We start from the raw sequence: 22,591 nt of genomic DNA, 5'->3' as shown, positions 1-22,591 counted from the left end.
GATCCCATCTATGTTGGGCTATGTAATATCAAACAGAATAAAGTTTTGCTATATGCAGACACACTTCCTCTCTGCTATAGTTCTCAAATCTCATTCACACTTCTGCATATTAAAACTTAAAATCTTAAAGCGGCATATTATGGCTTATCATTTCCACGTAGTTGGGACACATTAGGCAAAAATGGTACTTTGACAAGTTTAAATATTTTTTGGCCAATCCTTTACCCCTCTTTTCTTTTGTCTTCTCAATGTAACATATCCTCTGTTCTCTGCAGATCCTGGCTAATCCCAAGCATCAGTTTAACACAAGCTCATTGTATAAGGATGTCACACTGGTGGCGTGGGATCCCGCTCCATATACCCTTAACTTGAACAAAGTGAGTACGGAGTCTATAGTGTTAAATTTTTTTTTTGTCAATAATTGTTGTCTTTTGACAAAAGTGTCCAAAAACATTGTAAATATTTTGTCATATAATTTTAGTCAATGCAGATCGAGATTTTAGTTGACGATAATGTTCAAAATGTATTAATTTAAACCTGTATCAAACATAAAAATTAGATTTTGTTATTCATTTAGTACTGCCCAATGATTTGACATAACAGATAACAGTACATACTCTATATTCCACAAGACTAAATAATAACTGAATTTATGCAAAGGTTCTTATTCAGAAGTTTACATCCCCTTGTTTGTTAATATGGTGTGTTGCTTACTTGATGATCAATGACTTTGACCAATGACCACTTTTCTTAAGAATAATTCTCCAGGTACTGCACGTTCTTTAGTTTTCCAGCTTTTGACACCGAGGGTCGAACCAGTCTGGGCATTCTCTGTTGACCTCTCTCATCAACAAGGTGTTTTCGTCCACAGAAAAGCCACTCACTGGTTGTTTTTTTTGTTTTTCGCACCATTCTCCGTACACTCTAGAGCAGAGGTGCCCAAACTTATTTCTACGTTGAGCCAAAAATCTAATTGATTGAGGGCCAAGGGCCAAAAGATAACATAGCATTATAACAAACTCAGGGCCTGAAATACATTTTGCTGAAAATGATATGATTCATATACCAAAAGTGGTTAATGTTCTGTAAAACTATTATTGTATCATTAATAATGTTTTATTTAACATCTAGGCCATTTAACACGTCCAGATATTATGCACGTCTCACTTCACCATGCAGCTAGTACATTACGCAAAGCATTTTTGCTATTTCTGCCTTTCTTGCAAATGTGCTGCATTATGAATAATCAGGGCCAAGATAAAGATATAAAAGGCACACGCACTTGCAATGTTAACAGCTTTGTTGATTATAATTCAAACAGGAATGATGTATATATTGAATATTTTTTATTTAAGGGCCTTTCTCAGCAAATATTTTATATGCTATTAATGAATTGGCACATCATATAATATTTTAAATGATTGACAGCCCTTATAATCTACTGTAAAGCAGTTTTACCTTTAGCATTTTGCTCATGAATATTTGACGATATTTAACCTATAGATGACTTTATGCACAATTTAATTTCTAGAAATGTTACAGGAGGGCTGGATTGATTCATATTTCTCTCTGCATGTTTACAGAGAGCAGATGATGTGGCCCTTTTGCAATTCAGATGAGCTCAGTAGTAAAAGAGTGCAAATGCAGAAAGGTTATGCTTGAGTCTCTGTTCTGAGTCTTTCTGCTTAGACACAGCTGTGAATCATAAGTTGAGGCCCTGGGGGAAAATACAGATCAAAGTGGATTATTATAAATTGTTTAAATCTGTCCTTTTTGTCCTTACATTAGTGGAACCCTTTCCAGAACACTGTTTCTGATGTCCTATAATCCCCTACACTCATTGTTGAAGTAGACATGCAATGGGACATTCATAGAATAGATGTTAATTAGGCATGTAATGATACACAAATTTCACGATACAATATGATACAAAGCCTCACAATACGATACAATATGATAAAAATAAATACATAAATAAAAAACAGTGCCCACAAATGTTTCTCTCAAACTTATTCAAAGATTCAACATAAATGTCTTTTAAATCATAAATGACACAACAGTGTCACAAAAAAAAAATAAAGCAGAGCTACATAATAAAGTATCTTAACCTTTATGTACTGTTGGGGTCAATGTTGACCCTTTTGAACTTTGCTCCTTTAAGAAACATGGTTTACTTCATCTCAGTGGCATGAAACCTGGTGACTTTTCCTACATTTGCTGTCTATACACACTAAACAATTGGGCTGGAATCTGGTGGTGTGGTAGTGTGACAAAAATACTCTCACACTAGCTGTTCGGGGTCAAATTTGACCCCACATAGGAAATTAAGAATCTGACATAACTCCAAACTTCTCTTCTTTTTTTTTTTTTGCACTTTCCCAGTTTGTTCATCTGCCATAACATAGCTTTATCCACAATTAAATAAACACTATATGAAACACCAGCTGCACAAATGTTACAGAGGTGATGATATCTTCAAGTATTAAGTACCGTAAATGTTATATCACCCCCTTGTGATCTCCCAAAGCTATTACGCCACACTACATTACATGGAAGGTCATCTGACTGTGTATGTGAAAGCAACAAAAAATTAGGCTTCTAATTGAAATGCCAGCTAATGTTAATATATCGATGCATCAAAAACATATATAGAAAATAACATGCTGATCAATAATCAATGTATTGATATTTTATGACGTTCCTAAATTAAATTAAATGTGGGCTCCAAAATAACAAAATATGCATCATAGAAGTGATCTATATAACTCGTACTCTATTTTTATATATTGTAAGTCTTCTGATGACGTACTGTACAATAGTTTTGTGTGACAAGCAGAATAACATTTAAGTCGTTATTCTCTGAAAACCTTTCCTTACGGTGTAACCTCAACGTGAGAAGGTCATGTGATGACATTGTAGCATATTACATAAACGTTGACTCTTTTATCATGAAATATTTAACTTTGCCTAATGCATTCTGTATCACATTCAATTCTTTTTTTTTAATGGTAGGCAGTATGTAGTGTATGGAATGTGCAGTAATCAGTTGGTTGTAAGCTAGTATTCCATTCTAATCATACCTTATGAGAAGTTGTGATCTGCTGGAATTCACTACCAGAGGTTACCTATAGTATCTAGTAAACTCTAGTAAAAATATTGAGTTTGCCACATAGGAACTTGTAATGGAGAACTAATTAAAGTTGACTTATTCTATTGGACTACAGACTTCTAGAAAGACTGTGCTGTTTTTTCTTGAATGATTGCTGTTGTGTCTCATTCCCTGAACTGAACAGAGTTAAAGGTTCTACTTTTCACAGCTGTTTGAAAGTCACACCATGGTAGTTTTTTGAGAATCATTTTAGTCATCATATTATTGTTGTGTTTTGTTGTGTAGTGGTACACGAATCCAGATTACAACCTGTTCACACCATACAAGGAATACCGGGCGCTTTTTCCCGCTCAGCCTTTCTATATCCTGCATCCAAAATACATCTGGCAATTATGGGATGTGATCCAGGGTAACAATCTGGAGAACATTCAGCCTAACCCACCTTCCTCAGGGTTCATAGGTAAGACGTCCACATACATAGATGTATCTCAGACATACACTCATACAACCCCAATTCTGAAAAAGTTGGGACAGTATGAAAAATGCTAATAAAAACAAAAAGAATAAAGTGTCTTTTGTAACACTTTCCTAAATTCCTGGATGATTCAACTGTTGCCTCCTTGAAAATTTTTTTTTTTTAAATGTGTACTTAAATATAACAAGAAATTGGACTTTGATGGGTTTTCTGCTTATTATTTGCCTCCCTTCCCTGGTGTGTTTATGTTATTGACACTGTAAGTGCTAGCTGAAATCGTTCACCACTGTAGCTAGGTAACTACTCAGGAGGGGAAGGCACAGAAAATGGAAAGCATTGTTCTCTTACATTTTTTTCTCATGCTTTTGTCCATTTGGTTTTGCTACCACAATACAGCATGTATATTAGTGCACTTGAATCTTTTTCATGCTGATGCATTGCAATGCAAAGAAAGCGAAAATCTCACTGAGGACTTTTGTGGAGACAGGTGGCAGTGAAAAATGCATTGTTGTTGCCGACAATAGTAGAAATAGTGATTACTTTTACACAAATTACGAACCGTACTGGTGTCCTCGTGAAATTTACCCCAGACCCTTATTTTTAAGTGGGGGCTTCAGAAAACCAATCAAACTGAACTCTGATATCAAACACACTTGGGTCTGCAGCAAAAGCTCTAGTGAAAACATCTTGAGTCTAGGAAGTGTCCTACAGCAGATTAAGATGTGATGATGGAAGTTTCGTGGATTCATTTCTGATGGTTTGTTAGGAGGTTGTGGGATGTCTGCTCTGTAGTCATGAGGCTTTGTTTTAATGTTCTGATACCACATTGAGTAGCTGATGGAGACTGGAGTTTTTTTTTCAAGAAATTGAACTTGCGCTGGACTAGAGCCAAGGAAAATCTGACACACCACCAATCAAATCATCCTAACCATGTATTCAATAACACAGAATGCATAATAACTTTCCCAATAATTGAACGCAAAGCCTTTAAAGACCCTTACATTGATATTGATGATGTATGTATTTTATCCCCCCTAAACATGAAGGAATTTATCTTGATGTTTATGCAGATGTTGTTCTGGGGTGTATTTGTGTTTTTTAAAAGAAAGACATTAATACTTGGCCAGAAATGTAAATGGCTTACAGGCTGCAGACGAAGACATGAATGAAGAAGTATATTAAACAACAGTGAATGTTCACTTAAAGAGTATTTGAGTAGATTTGGTCTTTTGTAGACTAATAAAATAATAACAATAAAAAACTAATTAAAAATCACATGACATGTCCTTGGAAAATCTTTGTGAACAATCGTACATATGTAGGTGAATTTGCTTAAGCTCAACAACTCTGCACTCCATTGTGTTTATTGACAGATACTGACAGAGTGAAGAAATGAATTGAAAATATTTTGGTACTGTATTTTGGGATCTGAGCAGGTGGGGTACTGGTTCAAACCCAACAATGACATGGCATTGAGAAGGTGTTTAACAGCCAGTGCAAATTTTTCCTGAACGTTTTCACTGGCAGGCTTTTTCGAACGATCAAAACAAACTCAAAAACACCTTAATTTTGGCCAGATTTTGTTCAAAATTACGTCACACCCGATCGTTCTTTCGTTTCGCTTTAAGTGTTTTGGCACCTTTAAGTACCTGAAAATGCATATTTTGAGGCCTTCGGTGTATTTGCATTGACACTTATACAAGCCATCACCTTGTCCTTCAGTTGACAGTATGTTCGTCTCAGAGCAGCCTTCTTTCACTCTATAAAGTTTTATTAGGCTACGTTGAAAATAATCTGAGAATATATTTACTGAATAAACTCTGTTGTTTGAGTAACATAAAAAAAAAATCACTATCAGCATAATTGTCTGTTTACACAGGGTTTTACATATATATACACACACGGTTGAAGTCAGTTTACATACACTTAGGTTGAAATCATTAAATTTGTTAACCACTCCACAGATTTTATAGTAGCAACTCTTGTTTTGGCAAGTCATTTAGGACATCTATTTTGTGCATGACACAAGTAATTATTCCAACAATTGTTTACAGACAGATTGTTTTTTTTTTCTTTTGAAATGCCCAATTCCCACTACTTAGTAGGTCCTTGTGGTGGTGTGGTTACTAACCTCAATCCAGGTGGCAGAGGACAAGTCTCTGTTGCCTCCGCTTCTGAGACTGTCAATCTGTGCATTTTATCACTTGGCTCATTGTGCATGACACCGCAGAGACTCTGCATGTGGTGGATCATGCTACTCTCTGCGAGACACTCACAACTTACCACGCACCCCATTGAGAGCGGTAACCATTAATTGCGACCAAGAGAATGTTACCCCAATTTGGTTGCTTAGGAGACCTGGCTGGAGTCACTCAGCACACCTTGGATTCAAACTCGTGACTCCAGGGGTGGTAGTCAGAATCAGTACTAGCTGAGCTACCCAGTCCCCCCTTAGATTGTTTCACTTTAAATTGACTGTAACACAATTCCAGTGTGTCAGAAGTTTATATAGTTAACTGTTCCTTTAAGCAGTTTGGAATATTCCAGAAAATTATGTCAAGCCTTTAGACAATAAGCCAATTAGCTTCTGATAGAAGGTGTACTGAATTGGAGGTGTACCTGTAGATGTATCGTAAGGCCTAGCTTCAAACTCAGTGCCTCTGGGAAAATCCAAAGAAATCAGCCAAGACATCAGAGAAAAAAAAGGCTGGTTGATCCTTGAGAGCAATTTCCAAACGCCTGAAGTCATCTGTACAAATAATAGTACGCAAGTATAAACACCATGGGACCATGCAGCACTCATACCACTCTGGCAAGAGATGCATTCTGTCTCCTAGGTAGGAACATAGTTTGGTGTGAAAAGTGCAAATCAATCCCAGAACAACAGCAAATGACCTTTTGAAGATGCTGGTGGAAACAGGTAGACAAGTATCTAATATCCTCAGTAAATCGAGTCCACAAGGAAAAAGTCACTGCTCCAAAACCGCCATAAAAAAGCCAGACTACAGTTTGCAAGTGCAGATGGGGACAAAAATCTTACTTTCTGGAGAAATGTCCTCTGGTCTAATGAAACAAAAATGTAACTGTTTGACCATAATGACCATCATTATTTTTGGGGGCTAAAGGGTGAGGCTTGCAAGCCGAAGAACATCATCCCAACCTTTAAGTATGGGTGTGGCAGCGTCTTGTTGTGGTGGTGCTTTGCTGCAGGAGGGACTGGTGCACTTTACAAAATAGATGGCATCATGAGGAAAGAAAATTATGTGGATGTACTGAAGCAACATCTCAAAACATCAGACAGGAAGTTAAAGCTTGTCGCAAATGGGTCTTCCAAATGGACAATGACGCCAAGCATACCTCAAGTTGTGGCAAAAATGGCTTTAGGACAACAAAGTCAAGGTATTGGAGTGGCCATCACAAAGCCCTGACCTCAATCCGATAGAAAAGTTGTGGGCAGAACTGAAGAAGCATGTGCGAGCAAAGAGGCCTACAAACCTGACTTCTTTACACCAGTTCTGTCTGGAGGAATGGGCCAAAATTCAAGCAACGTATTGTGAGAAGCTTGTGGAAGGTTACACAAAATGTCTGACTCAAGTTAAACAATTTAAAGACAATGCTACCAAATGCTAACAAAGTGTATGAAACTTCTAATCCACTGGGAATGTGATGAAAGAAATAAAAGCTGCAACACACCATTCTCTCTACTATAACTGACATTTAACATTCTTAAAATAAAGTGGTGTTCCTAACTGCCCTAAGACAGGGAATGTTTTCTATGATTAAATGTCATGAATTGTGAAAAATTAAATGTGCTTAGCTTAGGTGTATATAAACTTCTGACTTCAAGTGTGTGTGTGTGTGTGTGTACTGGCAGCCATAAGTTTGGAATAATGTACAGAATGAATGTCATTTTGGTGAATTAAAGTACCAATTTCCTTACAAAACAGCAAAATCTGTTCATTATTCCAAACTTTTGGCTGCCTGTGTGTGTGTGTGTGTGTGTGTGTGTGTGTGTATAGATGGATGGATGGATGGATGGATGGATGGATGGATGGATAGATAGATAGATAGATATGCACACAGTACTGTGCAAAAGTTTTAGGCACTTTTGAAAAATGTTGCATAATGAGGATGTCTTCAAAAAATTATTAAATAGTTTTCATTTATCACTTAATGTCATACAAAGTCTAGTAAACATAAAAAAGCTAATTCAATATTCGGTTTAACCACCTTTGTATTAAAAAAGCACCAGTTCTCCTAGGTACACCTGGACACAGTTTTTCTTGGTTGTTGGCAGATAGGATGTTCCAAGCTTCTTGGGGAGATATATATATATATATATATATATATATATATATATATATATATATATATATATGTATAATTAGGAATTATTTGATTGTGAATGTAGTAATTTTGCCACGGTTGGCCTCTTAAGGTTAAGAGGGATCTGACCAGTAGGATTCCATTGGCCATATTCCACACCACCACTGCCTCTGGTTACCTTGCAGCCAATTTAATTTCACTCACCTCTGCTTTCATAAGATCTCAGCATTGCAGATAAAATTCAGCATGACATTGCTGTAGGCTCAAGAGTAATCATCTGCAGCCGTTCTTATTGAACAGGTATTAGATATCCGGCCGTATCACAAACACAGACAAACTCTCTTCACAGTGTAGGCCCTGTTTCTATGGTAATGGTTGAAGGTCTGGTGTGGAATATATATGGTGGTTTGTTGTATGTAGTGCTGCATGCTTTGTTGTTTTGTAAAGTGGAAATCTATTTGGCACTTTTCATGAGTAGAGAACACTTAAATGTCCTAATATTTTTTTTTTTTAAAGCATTAGCGGCATTATTGTGCCTGTTATTCACTTTGAGAGCATTGTTAAAGATACATGTCACTTTGTACAACCATTACAATGCATTCTTTCATAAGCAATGTAAAGTTTACTCAGAGTTGCTGTCCGGCGACGAAATGTGTGGACAATTGTGTTTCAGCCCATATTTGAAACGGCAATTATTCACATGTGCAGTAATGGGATTTAAGAGTTTTCCTACGTTATAGTGTGGTTGAGCAACTTTTGGAAAACACATGAAAACGGCAGTGTGGATGGAGAGCATTTAGAATATAAAACGGCATTTTCAAATGTATACGGATTAATGTGGACATAGGCTTAGATAAAATCTTAGCGACTGTATCCAGCTTTTATATGAAAAAAATACATAAAAAAAATATTTTGAGAATAGATATTCTATTCATTGTAGTACAAACTATTTATAATTCTTAAGTTTTATTACCAAAAATGTCTTATTGTGTTCCTTATTGTGGACTCTATCTACATCATGACAGGAAGACAAAAATCACATTCTATTATCTAAAATTTTACAGAAATTGTAGTGTTGACATTCAAACTCTGATATCAAAGTTATTCTAAGAAACATTATCAAATATTTTTATTCCTAGTTTCTAATAAATCCTAGCTTAATTTTGGCTAAATTTGCAATCATGTTACTTTAAATCCTGTTCTGGTTTTCATTTTTTTGTTTTTTATTTATTAAATTATGTATATTTCATTTTGATGTTTATTTAATTTGTATTGCGAGAAAACTGCAAATATCACACAAAGCAGGGTTTAAAACTATTTACTCAATGCAATGCGTAGAAAATGTATAGAAAATACCTGGTTTAACTTCCTGACATTGATGATCAATATTTTCTGAAGGTCAAGCCCTCTTTTTACTGACCCTTGATAAAAAAACTTTTTTTTTTTTAAATGATTATTTTGGACCATATTCATGACAAGTGCCAGATATAATTAATGGTTTTGAAAGGATGAAAATTCAATTGTTTTTTTAAATAATAAAGACAGCACACAATTCATTATCATTTGAGGGCTGTTTATGCCTTCCCTATTTATAAAAATCACAAACACTTTAGCAGAGACAGTACATAAGTCTTATTTTGCAATTAATTAGCACACCTCTAGCTATAGATTGATCTGCACATATTCTTGAACAAAATGGCACAACACTATTCTGACAAGTTGACAGACAAATATCCTTCTTGAAATGTCATAACAGTTTAAGCTGTGGGTAATTTCATGTTGGCTTACAAATAAATAAACAGATGCATTTACTCAGAAATGCTCACCATGTCCCCTTCCCATGTTTGGCACTTCTTTTGGCACTGAACAATCTTTTCAGGGTTTTTGAGTCTGCGTGATGTTAGTTGAGTTTGAGCAGTGTCATCTAGTCCCTCTAGACGCCATTCAACCCCAGGCATACATTCATCAAGTTTCAAATGTAAAATAAGTTCTTTATATCCCCTAAGAAATCACTAGTGAATTTATCATCCTTGATCCCACGTTAAATATTCATATACAGTACTGTGCAAAAGTCTTAAGCACATAAGATGTTTCACAAAAGCATTTGTCTTAAGATGGTTATTTATAACTTCAGCTTTAGTGTGTCAATAGGAAATATACATTTTAAACTCCCAAACTTTATTTTTGCAAATAGAAAAGATTAGAATAGAAGAACATGGAGCCCTGCAACAGATGTCACGCCCCCTTCATTTTTTCATTTTAAAATGTATATATGCATACATATAGGATTTCAATTAATTATGGTTGACTTAAATGGCAAGTTTGACTTCAAATATTGTTTTGATCACATTGATTGTGCCCCCTTTCCATGTTGTGCATCATTTGATTGACATGAATGTGCGCATTATGTACTGTTTTAAGTTTAAAGATTACAGCGACATTTAATTGCTGGTACATGGACATACTGTATGCCAGGGTTCCCACGGTCATGGAAATATCAGGACATTTTTAAATTGTGATTCCCAGGCCTGGAAAAGTTGCAGAAATTCTTAAAATCCTGAAAAGTTTCAAGTAATTTTATTTATTTATTTTTCTAGATTTGCTTTGATCTAAAATATGCCATTGGCGAGTAATTGCGCTTTCCGAGTGCAAACTCTGTTAAATGAATATTTAAAATAATTTTCCAGTAATCACGAAGAACAGGAAGAGTCCTTTTTTAAAAGGTGAGGGAATCCTGTGGTGAATTCATGATGAAATCATGGAAATGCATTGGTCAGAAGATGTGGGAACCCTGATTTTCCCAAAGTGGAGGTTGAATAGCAGTGGCAGGATTGTCTGTGCTGTGATGGGCCAGGTTAGGGGGTGAACTCTGGGGGGGGTTGGTTTTCAGTGGCAGGAGTACTGCGGTCGTGGTTGTGGATCCCAGTGGAGATCTTGGGCGGTGCAGGCTACTGTGTTGCTGTAGACTCTACGGTGAAGCTGGATGACCGTTGTCTTTGAGGGCATAGAGGAGTGACCGTTCTGCATTGACTTCTTCTGACAGCAGAACAATATCATGAAACAACTGTAGAACTGCGGAGAAAGAACAGGAGAGATGGATGGTCAGAAATACTAGAGAATCTTGATCCTGACTGAGAACTCTGAGAAACACTGACAACTCGCCCCTCATGCACACAAAAGATATAAACAGTGAAGCTATTCACACCAATCATGAATTTTCACTGCAAATTTTAGGTACATCAAGATTTTAAAATTAACCATCTCTTTGGGCCCCTTTGCACTAAGATGAAATGTTTATTGTTTATTTGTTTTAGTGTAGCAAAATACAACCTACTTTTTTTGAGCTATGCAAACTTTTCTCACAGACTGATGCAAATTTGTCTTGGTCTGAATAGTTTTGTCTGCAATTCATTAAGGTATGCTTACCTTTTTTCAACAAAAGATTCATTCAGTATGCGCTTCATTCAGGTATGCTAACCTTTTTCAGAGACTTTTGTCATAAAATATCGATGTATATCGATTATTGATTAGCATGTTATTATTGATATTTTTGAGGCATCGATATTTAAAAATTTGCCATCATTTAAATTAGAAACCCAATTTGCATACTTTTCAACACTCATTTGGACTCTGTTTAACAGTCTGGCATTATAGTGTTGGGAGATCACAAGATGGCGATTATACCATTTACTGAAGCGCACACACACACACACACACACACACACACACACACACACACACACACTGACTCTCAACGAGCTGAAGCGGCACAGGAGATGGTAGTCCAAAGTAATTCTAGAATCAACAAAGTTGCATTGATCAGTTTGCAGGTTAGTGAAACTGGTGTAACTGCGCAAACTGAACAATTAGAAATGGTACTTTTTATTATGCAATTTCTTTGTATGTAGCCTTGAATAGGTCTTTCATTCAAGCTGTCCAACCAAAAAATGTCATACTTGTAACTGAAAATACATTGTGTAGGCTCTATGAAAGATGCATGTTCACAATAGATCATCCAGTGATGGCTAGAGTAAATAATATTTGTCCTTTTGATAATGATTTGGGTCAGATTTAATGGAAATTAATGCGAGTTGCGCTCCATGGCACAGCAGAATTTTGATGCTGAGCATTAGTGTTGTCTGCATACCTTTTTTAGAAAATGTATAATTGTTTCTATTTTTAGAATGCACCATGTCATCCGCCAGACACATCCGGTATGCGACCCCCTTTCGTTTTCCCTGCCGCTCGCACTTTACCAAAGTTGTGTTGAGAAATATGTCTGAAGAGACATACTTTTGTGCAATGAGAAGCCCTATTTATATCTGAAAAAATTCTGATATATATCGATAATCATTGGAAAAATCTCCTGAATAACGATGCTTGAAAAAGGTTTCGATCCCAAGCCTATTGTGAATAGTTTTGGGTAAAATTATTGCATTTAAATATTTTTGTCTGCGATTCATTCTAGTATGCTATCCTTCCGTAAACAAAATATTTATGTTTGCAATTAATTTAGGTATGCTAACCTTTCTCTTTCAAATAGTTTTGGTGCAAAAAGTTGTGATTAAATATTTTCGTCTGCAATTCATTTAGGTTTAGTAAGTATGGGATTTTATGTGAAATGTTGTCATTTTGTCACATCACAATTGGTGTGAACAACAGTTTTGCTTCTTTTTTATTTGGCGGGGGCACCAGTGACTGTCCTGGCTCACTTGGTGTCTTATTTTTTTTAAGGTCTGTGTAACATGAGTGTGTAATTTCAGCTACCTTTTTTATCTCCAGTAATTATGCTTAATTAGATCCAAAAATATATTTGAATATATATATTTAAATGGGTACGATGCATCTGTGTGTGAATAGGCCTGAAATCTTTCCCATTCTCTGACTGTTACAGTTTAAATGTATAGGAATATGTGAATGTGTGTGTGAATCCCATGTTCTCTTTTGTGGCGTGGTTTGTTAATGTCCTATTTTGTGTGGCTTTCAGGCATCCTGCTAATGATGTCATTATGTGAAGAGATCCATGTGTATGAGTACATTCCTTCACTACGACAGACAGACCTGTGCCACTACCATGAGCATTACTATGATGCGGCTTGCACTTTGGGTGCGTACCACCCCCTGCTTTACGAGAAGATGCTCATCCAGCGCATGAATGTTGGCTCCGAGGACGACCTCAAGAGGAAAGGCAAGGTCACGCTCCCTGGTTTCAAGAAAATCCACTGTGACCCCTGAAAAAGACGCAATAACTGCCTTTGCAAAGCACGCAGGCTGATGCAGGACTACTCCGAGCCGGAAATGCCAGCAGACTAGAATGGGCCGCATTGTATAGACTGGATGTTCTTCGGGACACTGTAGGTCACTTAAAGTTGCATTTCCTGAGCCTATGTTAAAAAAAGATGGTTAGAATAGCAATAGATGTATCATGAAAACAGTCATTTTTATAGATCTGTGGATGTTTGTGGTGATGAAAGCCATCAAAAAACAGTATTTTTTATGATTTTTTTAAAACTCGAAGTTTTAGCAGTCATAGACACTGAAATTCACACTGTCAATCAAGCCAAACAATCAATTGATTTTTTTGTAAATGAGATCGTATCATGATCGTATCATGTTTACGATTCAGATGATGGTATTCGTATCATCTGAATATATATTGTTCCACATTCACAACCCTTTTTGAGAATATTTGGCTCTTCCAAAGTTTACTCTTTAACTGTGGTTAAGGAATTTTTTCAAACTCTGCATAAATATCCTCCATTTTTTTAATAGCAAAGGCAGAATACTTTACTTATACAAGTTGTACAGTCCTCTTATACAGTCAGCAAAAAGGAGCTTTTGGGGGGAAAACAAATTTCAATAGAGGAAAAACGAAAGCTTAATTTTTTATTCTTTTTTAGAACCTGTCATCACAGGTGGTTTACAGAAATAGAGGGATGTCCTTTTTAGAATAAGTGTTAAATAAGAATTTGATTGCTTGTACTATGAATTCATTGCAGCACTGTAAATATTATCTGTAACTTTAAGGCTGCTTGGCAATATAACAAGTACAGTGGTTATATTTGTTTAATATAAACCGAGGTAGCCTGGTCTTTTTTAACGATACGCCTAAAAAATAAGAGGTTTTCTTGACTCCTGTCTGAGTCTTCTTTAAAGCGAATGAATTACCAAGGCACATTTGCGTTGTCTTCTCTTAAATGTACAGTTGTTCATTTGAATTGATGCACTCTGTGGTTTGGAATGGATGTACAGAAGGTAAAACTTGAAGGTTTGTTATTTACTCGTTTGCATTATTTCAATGTTTGCTGTTTAATTAAGACAGAAAATTTCACAAGCAAATTTTTCTCTAGATCCATTAAGGAGAGCTAAAGTCTGTTTTAATTGCTGTTGTACATTTGTAAAAGTAAAACTAGTAATTGATATTTTCACTCAGGAGCTAACGATACTCTGAAGCTTTGGCTCTTACCGGAGTGAAATATTTAATCTTCCTTATAGTCCTATGATAGACTGGGGTGTGTAACGCTAATATTTGACCTATAATTTGTCTTGTTTCCCCATGTTGGGGGATTGTAGACATAGAAAATGGGCAGTGATAAAACATTTTGTTGTTATTATTATAATTTTTACTGTGGAATATTGAACAAGTAGGTTTTGATGAAATATACCATATATCATACACATACCACTGTTTTTGAATATCTATAAGGCTCTGTTCCAAAACCTAGTGAGCTGCCTATTCCCTACAGAGGCAGCTGTCTTCTAAGGCAGTGTTTCCCAACCCTTTTTCTACCATGGCACACTTTTTACGACTAAAACAATTCTACGGCACACTACTATCCCACATAGGCTAACCATCGTCAATATTTGTCCTTTTCAAGAACTTGTCCATGTTTTCTCTCCGTCTTAGTAGCGTGTTTACTTGTAATGTTTAAATTTCGCTATGCAATAATTTCTCAAAAATTAGACCTTCTCATCGTCCGTCATTTTGATGGACAGGGTTGTAAAAATTACGTCATAATCTATTTAAATGTTCATATTTTAATGATAATAAGACCTTTTAATAGCTTTTGTTTTCGTTCACATTTTAATTTTAATCATTAATTTACATGATGAGCATATAGCAGATTATGCATTTATTTATGAAGAGAACAGATGGACAACAGAGACACGAAGCAGAGGCCACTAAAACACGACATATGAACAATGCAATATTACAAAAAACAAATACGATTAAAATATGAACAAAACACGTACAAAATGAACTGAACAGAACTCAATCAAAAACTCTTATCTTCCGCATCGACTTAAACTCGCCTGTAGCGTAAACATCAAGGGAGACTGATGCTGAGGCAATTGTCATTAGATTTTGCGTCTTTGCCTCGGACAGACGATGTCTCGTGGCAGTTTTAATATGGTTCTGGAGACTAAACCCAGCGTCAAGCGCCGCATTGCCCTCCACATGACAAGATTTGCAAAAAGCATCACAGGGGTGATTTTACAAGTTTGCCACATAAAAAGCAGGAGGTGTGCACAATAAACATTGAAAACATGTATTTGGAAGAGAGAAAATAGCTTGCAGTTGCTTTGATCGCAGAAAGTAATAAAAGGACTTGTTTATGTTTAGGTCGAAGCATTTTCTTGGTGAATTTAAATTAGTTCTATAACTAGGGTCTCTGATATTCTTAAACGATAATATAAAATATAATTAAAACAAATTATGAGACATTCAATGTCTCCACAAATTTGGATAGTTTTAAATATTTCTTGTTGCTTAGTACTCTCAAAGATGTTATTGGTGAAGCAAAAACGTGTGTGTGTAAAAAAACACTGCTGTAAAGTGACGTCACTTAATAGACTTCAATGTATTCTGCAGTGCTGATGTGAGTCATGTGAAAGACCCTTAATGCGTATAATATCAGTCGCTTTTGCACAATCATTTATCTTCACAAAAGTGACCGATTATGGTTTCAAACGGCAAATTTTTCCGAAAGGTGAGCAGTTTGGATCCCTGAAATTAATATAATTTTTTTTTCATGCATTTATTTATTTTGTGGAATTTGATACGTTTTCCACAGCACACCGGACAATCTTTCACAGTGCGCAGCGGCACAGTGGTTGGGAAACTGAAATGGAACCTTATATGTGACTGATTTGTGACACTACATTGGCAGCAACTCTTTCTATGAAATGCCAAAGAGACTCCACACTAATTGATTGGGAGTTTGGCATTAGCATGCTGCTTCTGCATAGCATATTGCATAGAATAGTTTTTTTTAATAACATTAATAATTCTTGCAGAATTGAATGAATTACAAGTATTTATAACCAGCATTTCTCTTGCGTTGTTCACCATCTTGAATTTGTTTCCACTGAGCTTGTCAAAATCCAACACAGGATTGCCTTCACTGTGAAGGATAGCATAATGTAACATAATGGCAGCATAATGTTGCACCCTACCTTTAGTAATAGCTTTCATGCTGGGGGTGCACCTATGATGTCTAAAAATGCTTCCTAGGCAGCTCACTAGTTTTGGAATAGAGATTAAGAATGTTATACTGAACTTACAATGTCTTGTCTAAATATGACTTACTGATTGGGGCTAAATGTCCAGACATTTAATTTTTAGGGGCGTTTTGCCACTTTTTATTGACAGGGTAGTGAAAAAAGGACATCAAATGAGGACAGAAAGTGGCTCAACATTACGCAAACCAAACTTGAACTTCCTTCACATGCAATAGCATCACAGCTCAATGCGTTGTGGTATACTTGGAGCCTAACCACTAGGCCACGGCTCTGACTAATGTTTGCTTTTTAAACATTTGATGACCAACTGTCTTGTGCTTGTGAACTATGGAAGGACTGAAACTCTGCTTTCTCTCTTTTCAATTGTCAGCTATTCCATTCCACATTTGGATGTAGAGTCATATGAGTCCTTCTGTGAATGTCTTTTCGTAAGCCTTTAAAATTTGGTATTTTAGCTGCATAAATGTGTCATTGTCTCTCACAGAGAGAATGCAACTTTAGATTGGAGCATTATTTCAAGAGTATTATTTTAAGTATTTACTGTAACTTTTATCTTTTTTTGCTTGATTTTTAATGTCACAGGGTGATATGACTACTTTGCGGGGAATACAGAAAGAAATGTACAATAAAGTGCACAGAGCATGTGATATAAAGCAGGGCTTGTTAGTGTAAAAGGTAAATATGCAGTTATGGAATTTTAAGATTTATCCATTTGTAATGAGAAATTGAGGTTTGTTTTTGAAAAAAAAAAAAATAATAAAAAAAGATCTGCAGGTGAACTTTAATGCAGCGTCATGGATGTGCACAGTAGAATCCTGAGGACTGTGCCAAATGTTGTGTTTTCCTGGGTTGGTTAGAGTGTGGGAATAGTGCTGTACATGTGGTGCTGTGCATCTGTGCCAAGTTTCCTTTTTCTGTATCACACCTTTCTATGCCCTACTGAATTTCTTTCTGTTTGCATTTTTTTCTTTGTAACTTTGCACCACACAGCCTTTAAATGATTTTTTCCCCACTATTATATGTTGTATCAGTGAATTGGCTTAATTTTTTGTCTGTAAATATCTGCAATTGTCAAAAGCCAGTTCACTTCCAAAAGCCATGGAATGCTTTATAATTTTTATTTCTCTATATGGGAATACACGTATGTCAATTAAGTACTTTTGAAACTACTAAATGTTTGTGTATTTTTTTTCCATAATAAAACCTTGAACATTACATTGTGTGTCAGAAGTTAATTTATTTTCTCTTAGTAAGACTAATATATTTGTAAAAAAATTTAAAAAATCTTATGATTTTTGGCTAAATAACAAATTGGCAGTAGGAGCAGTAGGTGAACATGCACAGTATTTTTACGAATTCATTTCACATTTATGGGTTTGGTACAGGAGACTAAGCTTTAGTAGTGAAAACATTGCTGATAGCCAAAATGGGGGACCATATGAGAAAAGTCCACGATTACATTTCATTTCCATGAACTACATCAAATCGCTAACTGTTGATTAGTTGGCAAGCATTTTTTAATGCTAGGATAATAAAAAAGTAAATATTCATTAAATAATAAAAAAAATAAAGTTTGCTAAATTTAACCTACTACATTGAGGTGGAAAGTAGATGTTAGCCGACATATCAGTTTTACTAATTAATCTGTGCCGATAGCTGCTTTTTATATATATATATATATATCGGTTTTCTGCAAAACACCAATAGTTGCCTATAGTCCTCTCTGTTCTTCAGCATTGAATACATAGGCGATAAAAATATTAATTTGGTGAATATTTAGAAATAGAGCATTGTAAAGGTGGCAAGTCTCTGTCACCATCACTGTTTATGGGACTTATTCACAATTATTAATATGAAATGTTATTAAAAAAAAAGACACTTGAACCATAGGCATTATTAAATGTTTGTTTATCTGTTACGAGGGGTGGTCAACCAGGGAATTGTCAGGAAACCTCACAGGAACGCCCCGTCTTAGGACAGACTGGGTGGAGATGGAAAAAATCCTGGATCAGTTCAGAGTCCAGGATATCATGGGATAGAACCCAGGACCATTCTTCTGGTCTATACCCCTCCCAGTCCACCAGGTACTGTAATCCTCACGGACTTGGTGAGAGTCTAACGGATAGTGGACAGAGCACACTTATTGTCCTCAATAATATGGGGATCAGGGGTTTCTGGATGCTGGCAGCAGTCGACTGGTGACAGCCCATTTAAGTTGTGACACATGGAAGGTTAGGTGACCCACATGGTTGATGGAAGTTGACTGAGTCACTAGGTTCACCCTCAGCAGGACTTTGAAAGGACCAATGTATCGAGGAGGCAAATTGTGGGACTCAACCTGCATTGCAAGATCCCGTGTGGCTAACCAAACCCTCTTTCCTGGACAAAACAGTGAAGCTCAACTGCGTCACTGGTTGGCCTATTGTTGTTGACGACATGAGGCTCGTAGCACAACTGACCTTGCTTTCTTTCACATGCAGTGTCATTATTGAACCATAGATGCTGCTGCAGGGCTTCCCCTGTCCCAGCTCAGACTCTTTCTCTGAAAACAAAGGAGGCTTTTAACCAAATTGAACTTCAAATGCTGTTCATACCTGTTGAGGAATTCCTTATAGTGTTGTGAATATATGCAACTCAGAACAGTTATTTACTCAAAAGATTGGTATCGGACAAGAAGAACCATCAAGGTGAACTCCAGCTCTTGATACCAGTGATGAAATCCACAGAGATATGTGACCATGGCCCAGATGGGAAGATAAGTGGATGTAACAGCCTTAGAGGATGCCGCCAAGATGTCTTATTTTGAGAGCAGGTGGGGCAGCAATTCAGTGCCACAATCATAGGGTCGTTGAGGGGGAAGGAAAGCAGCATGCATCTTACAGAAGACCTCCTTTAGATCCAAATATTCTTGAGGGACTATGGATAGCTCAGTTTAGACTGAAGACTTGAGAGATTTGGCAAAAAGGCAGGGTTCTTGACACATTGTTCCTGTTCACTGAACCAACACTCCAGTCTATATATGGGTTATGTTGAGTCAATCATGGGTATCCTTGGACCACTGGGAATTCTGGAGAGGAAATAACATTCCCCCACACACAGACGTAAGTGATCAGTCCATCAAGGGCAGTGACTGTCACAGGAAGATCGATAGTGGCCAACAGAATCTTGAGTTGGGAGGTTAGATTGGTGTCAAAGAAGTTACCTGAGTCCCTGGGATTAAATAAAGGCCTATAAAGGATGTTCTCCAACTCCCTAAGAAAGTGAGATAGTGTGAAGGACTCTGGTTGCCTTCGAGTTAGGAGTTGTTGCCTGACTCGTCACAGCCCTCCCTTCTCTGGATGAGTCTTGTCTTTTCCCGCCAGCTCCAGGCAAGAAGATCTGAAGTGGCCAGGTTTCCCGCAATAGAGATATCACCTCTTCCTTATTCTTTGATCACATTCTTACTGAGAGAGTTGGGTGTGCCCCAACTGCACGGGCTTCTCCGGAACTGAAGAGAAGCTTGAGGAGTGATCAGTGGAATATGGACACAGTTAAACTTCAGAGGATGGTAAGTGGTGGAGTGATGTTCCCTCCTCCTCTACCTTAGCTGATTATATATCCAGTTGGAAAGGTCAATGAGTTAATCCTAGATGGTGTCAGAGAGGCCATGCTAAAAAGTTGTTGTCGGTGTCTCAATGTTCCAGTTACTCTCTGAAGCTGGAGTGTGGAAGGTTATGACATATTCAGCTATGTTTAGGCTCCCTTGGTAGAGTTGTAAGTGTTGATTTGCAGTTTCACCTCCACTGACTAACTGATCAAACACATCTCATCAGTGAAGAGCTGGTAGCTGATGCATGGTGGAGTCTATGATAAAGACTTCCTAGTCAGCAGGGTGATGAGGTAAGTGATCTTTGATCTGTCAGTGAGGAAAGTGGTAGGCTGCAGCTTGAAGGTCAAGGAGCATTGCATGAGGAATCCCAGGCCCTGCCTATCCTTGCTATCATACTGCTGAGGAGACGGAAGCCGAGGCTTCCAGGCTTCAAAAAGGCATAAAAATGCCCACAGTGTAAGGACAAACAGAGAGTATCCAAAAGCACAAGAAACTCAAAAATACAGAGGAGCAATTAAAGGCACAAGCAACATAGACAGGAATTCATAGATAAACTTTAAAAACTGAGCAATCAATAACTGAAAAGACTGGATTAATATACAGATGACAGAACTAGGCACAGGTGAACTAAATTATGTTCAAATGAGTGGAGAAAGTTCTTTGAACATCAGATCTCCCAGGGGTCAACCCGGGAATTGTCAGAAAACCTCACAAAACTTTTATTAATGGTGGAGTTCATGTTGATTTTGACTGACGGTGTCCCTAGAGAAAAGGAAAAAGTATTTTTTTATAATACCGGACAATTGACAAGCTATCGCTGATGATTTACTGTTAAAGAGTTTCTGCATATACAGTCTTTATTAGCCTATATGACAATGTTTGCTTTATAATGTTTCTTCTGTAATACATTGCAGATGATTGTAAGAGTGCATGTTTTGTTTCCTTAGTGTATTTGTATGAGCTGGAAGCTCACTTTTTATAATAAGAGTCCTGCGTAATGCAAAAAAATCTATTATTATTACTGTGAATTTGGTTGCACAATAAACACACATCTTAGATTTTACTCAATTTGGGCTCTTTCAGCCTCTATGTCTGTGCCCGTCTCAGTCAGGAAAACTTGTTTTTTTATCATTTAACAAATCTACTTTAAAAACTATTGTCAAATTCCTAACTTTTCCCCACCTTCGTCATCAGTATCTGCAAAATCCACTATCGGTGGACCTCTTGTGGAAAACTATAAATGTCTGCTAAAAGGGTTTATAAAGGGGGTATAATTGTATCTGATTCCTGGTTGTTTAAAATAGATGTGTTTTTAATTTAGTTTGTGCTCTGTTGGAAATCTTACCTGTTTGTTCATGAGGATGTATATTAGAGGATTAATGACTGTGCTGCTCTTGGCAAGTAGAGATGGCACGACACTGGCAACAGGTGAGATAATTCCTGGCTGGCCAAATGTAGCCATCATGGCCACAACGCCGTATGGCATCCAACACAAAAGGTAACACACCACGGTAGTTATAACCATAAATAAGACATGGTACTCCCTTTTGCGGGCTGCCGTCTTGCGAATCTTCCCTACCTGGGAAAGAAAGACACAGAGACAGTTCCATGTCAGTGTGTGAATAGTGGAGTTTTCAGGTAGTAAAGAGTTTGCAAAAGTGAAAAATGTGATTTAAAAATGTAATTTTTTCTTAAAGGTGCACTCAATTTGTTTCTCTTTTAAAAAAATTACCCCTAAACAAATAACACTTTGGAAAAATGTTTAACACACGAGTCATATCAGTAGCTTAATAAAAGGTGCCTTATTCTGCATAGCAGAATACTACAACCCCAATTTCAAAAAAGTTGGGACAGTATGAAAAATGCTAATCAAAACAAAAAGGAGTGATTTGAAATTTATATTCACTATACATGCAACTAAACATTATAGGATGTTTTACCTTCTGAATTTCATTGTTTTTTTAATGCACAGTAATTTCAAATCAGATGTTTGCAACATGCTCCAAAAGTTGAGATGGGAAATTTAAGACTAATAACAATTTGACGAGTTAAAATAAGACGTTGTGAAATTGGAAGGATTTTGGGCATTTCCTCTATAGTGCACAATATAGTTAAAAGTAAAAAAATATATATATAATTCATCTGTAAATGATTTCATGAACATGAACTTGGGATAATTTTAGTAAAACCTTGTTAGTCAACACCACTAGCCGCTGCATCCACAGATGCAAGTTAAGACTGCAAAGGAGAAGCCCTACTTCAACACTGTCCAGAAGTGCTGCCGACTTCTCTGGGCTTGGTCTCTTCTTAGAAGGAAAGTAGAACAGAGGAACTGTGTTTTTTGGTCTAATGAGTTCACATTTCAAATAGTTTTTGAAAAACACAGCTGTCGTTTTCTCTGGGCCAAAGAGGAAAAGGACCATCCAAGGTGTTATCAGCGTCAGGTCCAAAAGCCAGTGTCTGTATGGGCCAGGGGTGTGTCAGTGCCCATGGCATGGGTAACTCGCACATCTGTAAGGGCACCATTAATGCAAACAGATATGTACACATTTTGTAGCAGCATATACTG

General features: G+C 36.8%; 1 protein-coding gene and 1 pseudogene across 2 annotated transcripts in view; one reads left to right on the top strand and one right to left on the bottom strand.

Moving 5' to 3' along the window:
• LOC127654829 (beta-galactoside alpha-2,6-sialyltransferase 2-like) overlaps positions 1–17,640 on the top strand; it is an 85,958-nt gene extending 68,318 nt beyond the window's left edge. For both annotated transcript variants that reach the window (XM_052142293.1, XM_052142292.1), the window contains 3 exons: positions 276–377; positions 3,395–3,569; positions 12,898–17,640. In XM_052142293.1, the coding sequence (XP_051998253.1) occupies positions 276–377; positions 3,395–3,569; positions 12,898–13,145 (525 nt within the window). In that variant the 3' untranslated portion in view covers positions 13,146–17,640. The remainder of the gene's footprint in view (positions 1–275; positions 378–3,394; positions 3,570–12,897) is intronic.
• Positions 9,486–22,591, bottom strand: part of LOC127654830 (parapinopsin-like) — a 76,897-nt pseudogene continuing 63,791 nt past the window's right edge.

The sequence above is a fragment of the Xyrauchen texanus genome, chromosome 14 (assembly GCF_025860055.1).
Source record: "Xyrauchen texanus isolate HMW12.3.18 chromosome 14, RBS_HiC_50CHRs, whole genome shotgun sequence".
NCBI classification, from domain to species: domain Eukaryota; kingdom Metazoa; phylum Chordata; class Actinopteri; order Cypriniformes; family Catostomidae; genus Xyrauchen; species Xyrauchen texanus.
This window is presented reverse-complemented; position numbering and strand designations above follow the sequence as displayed.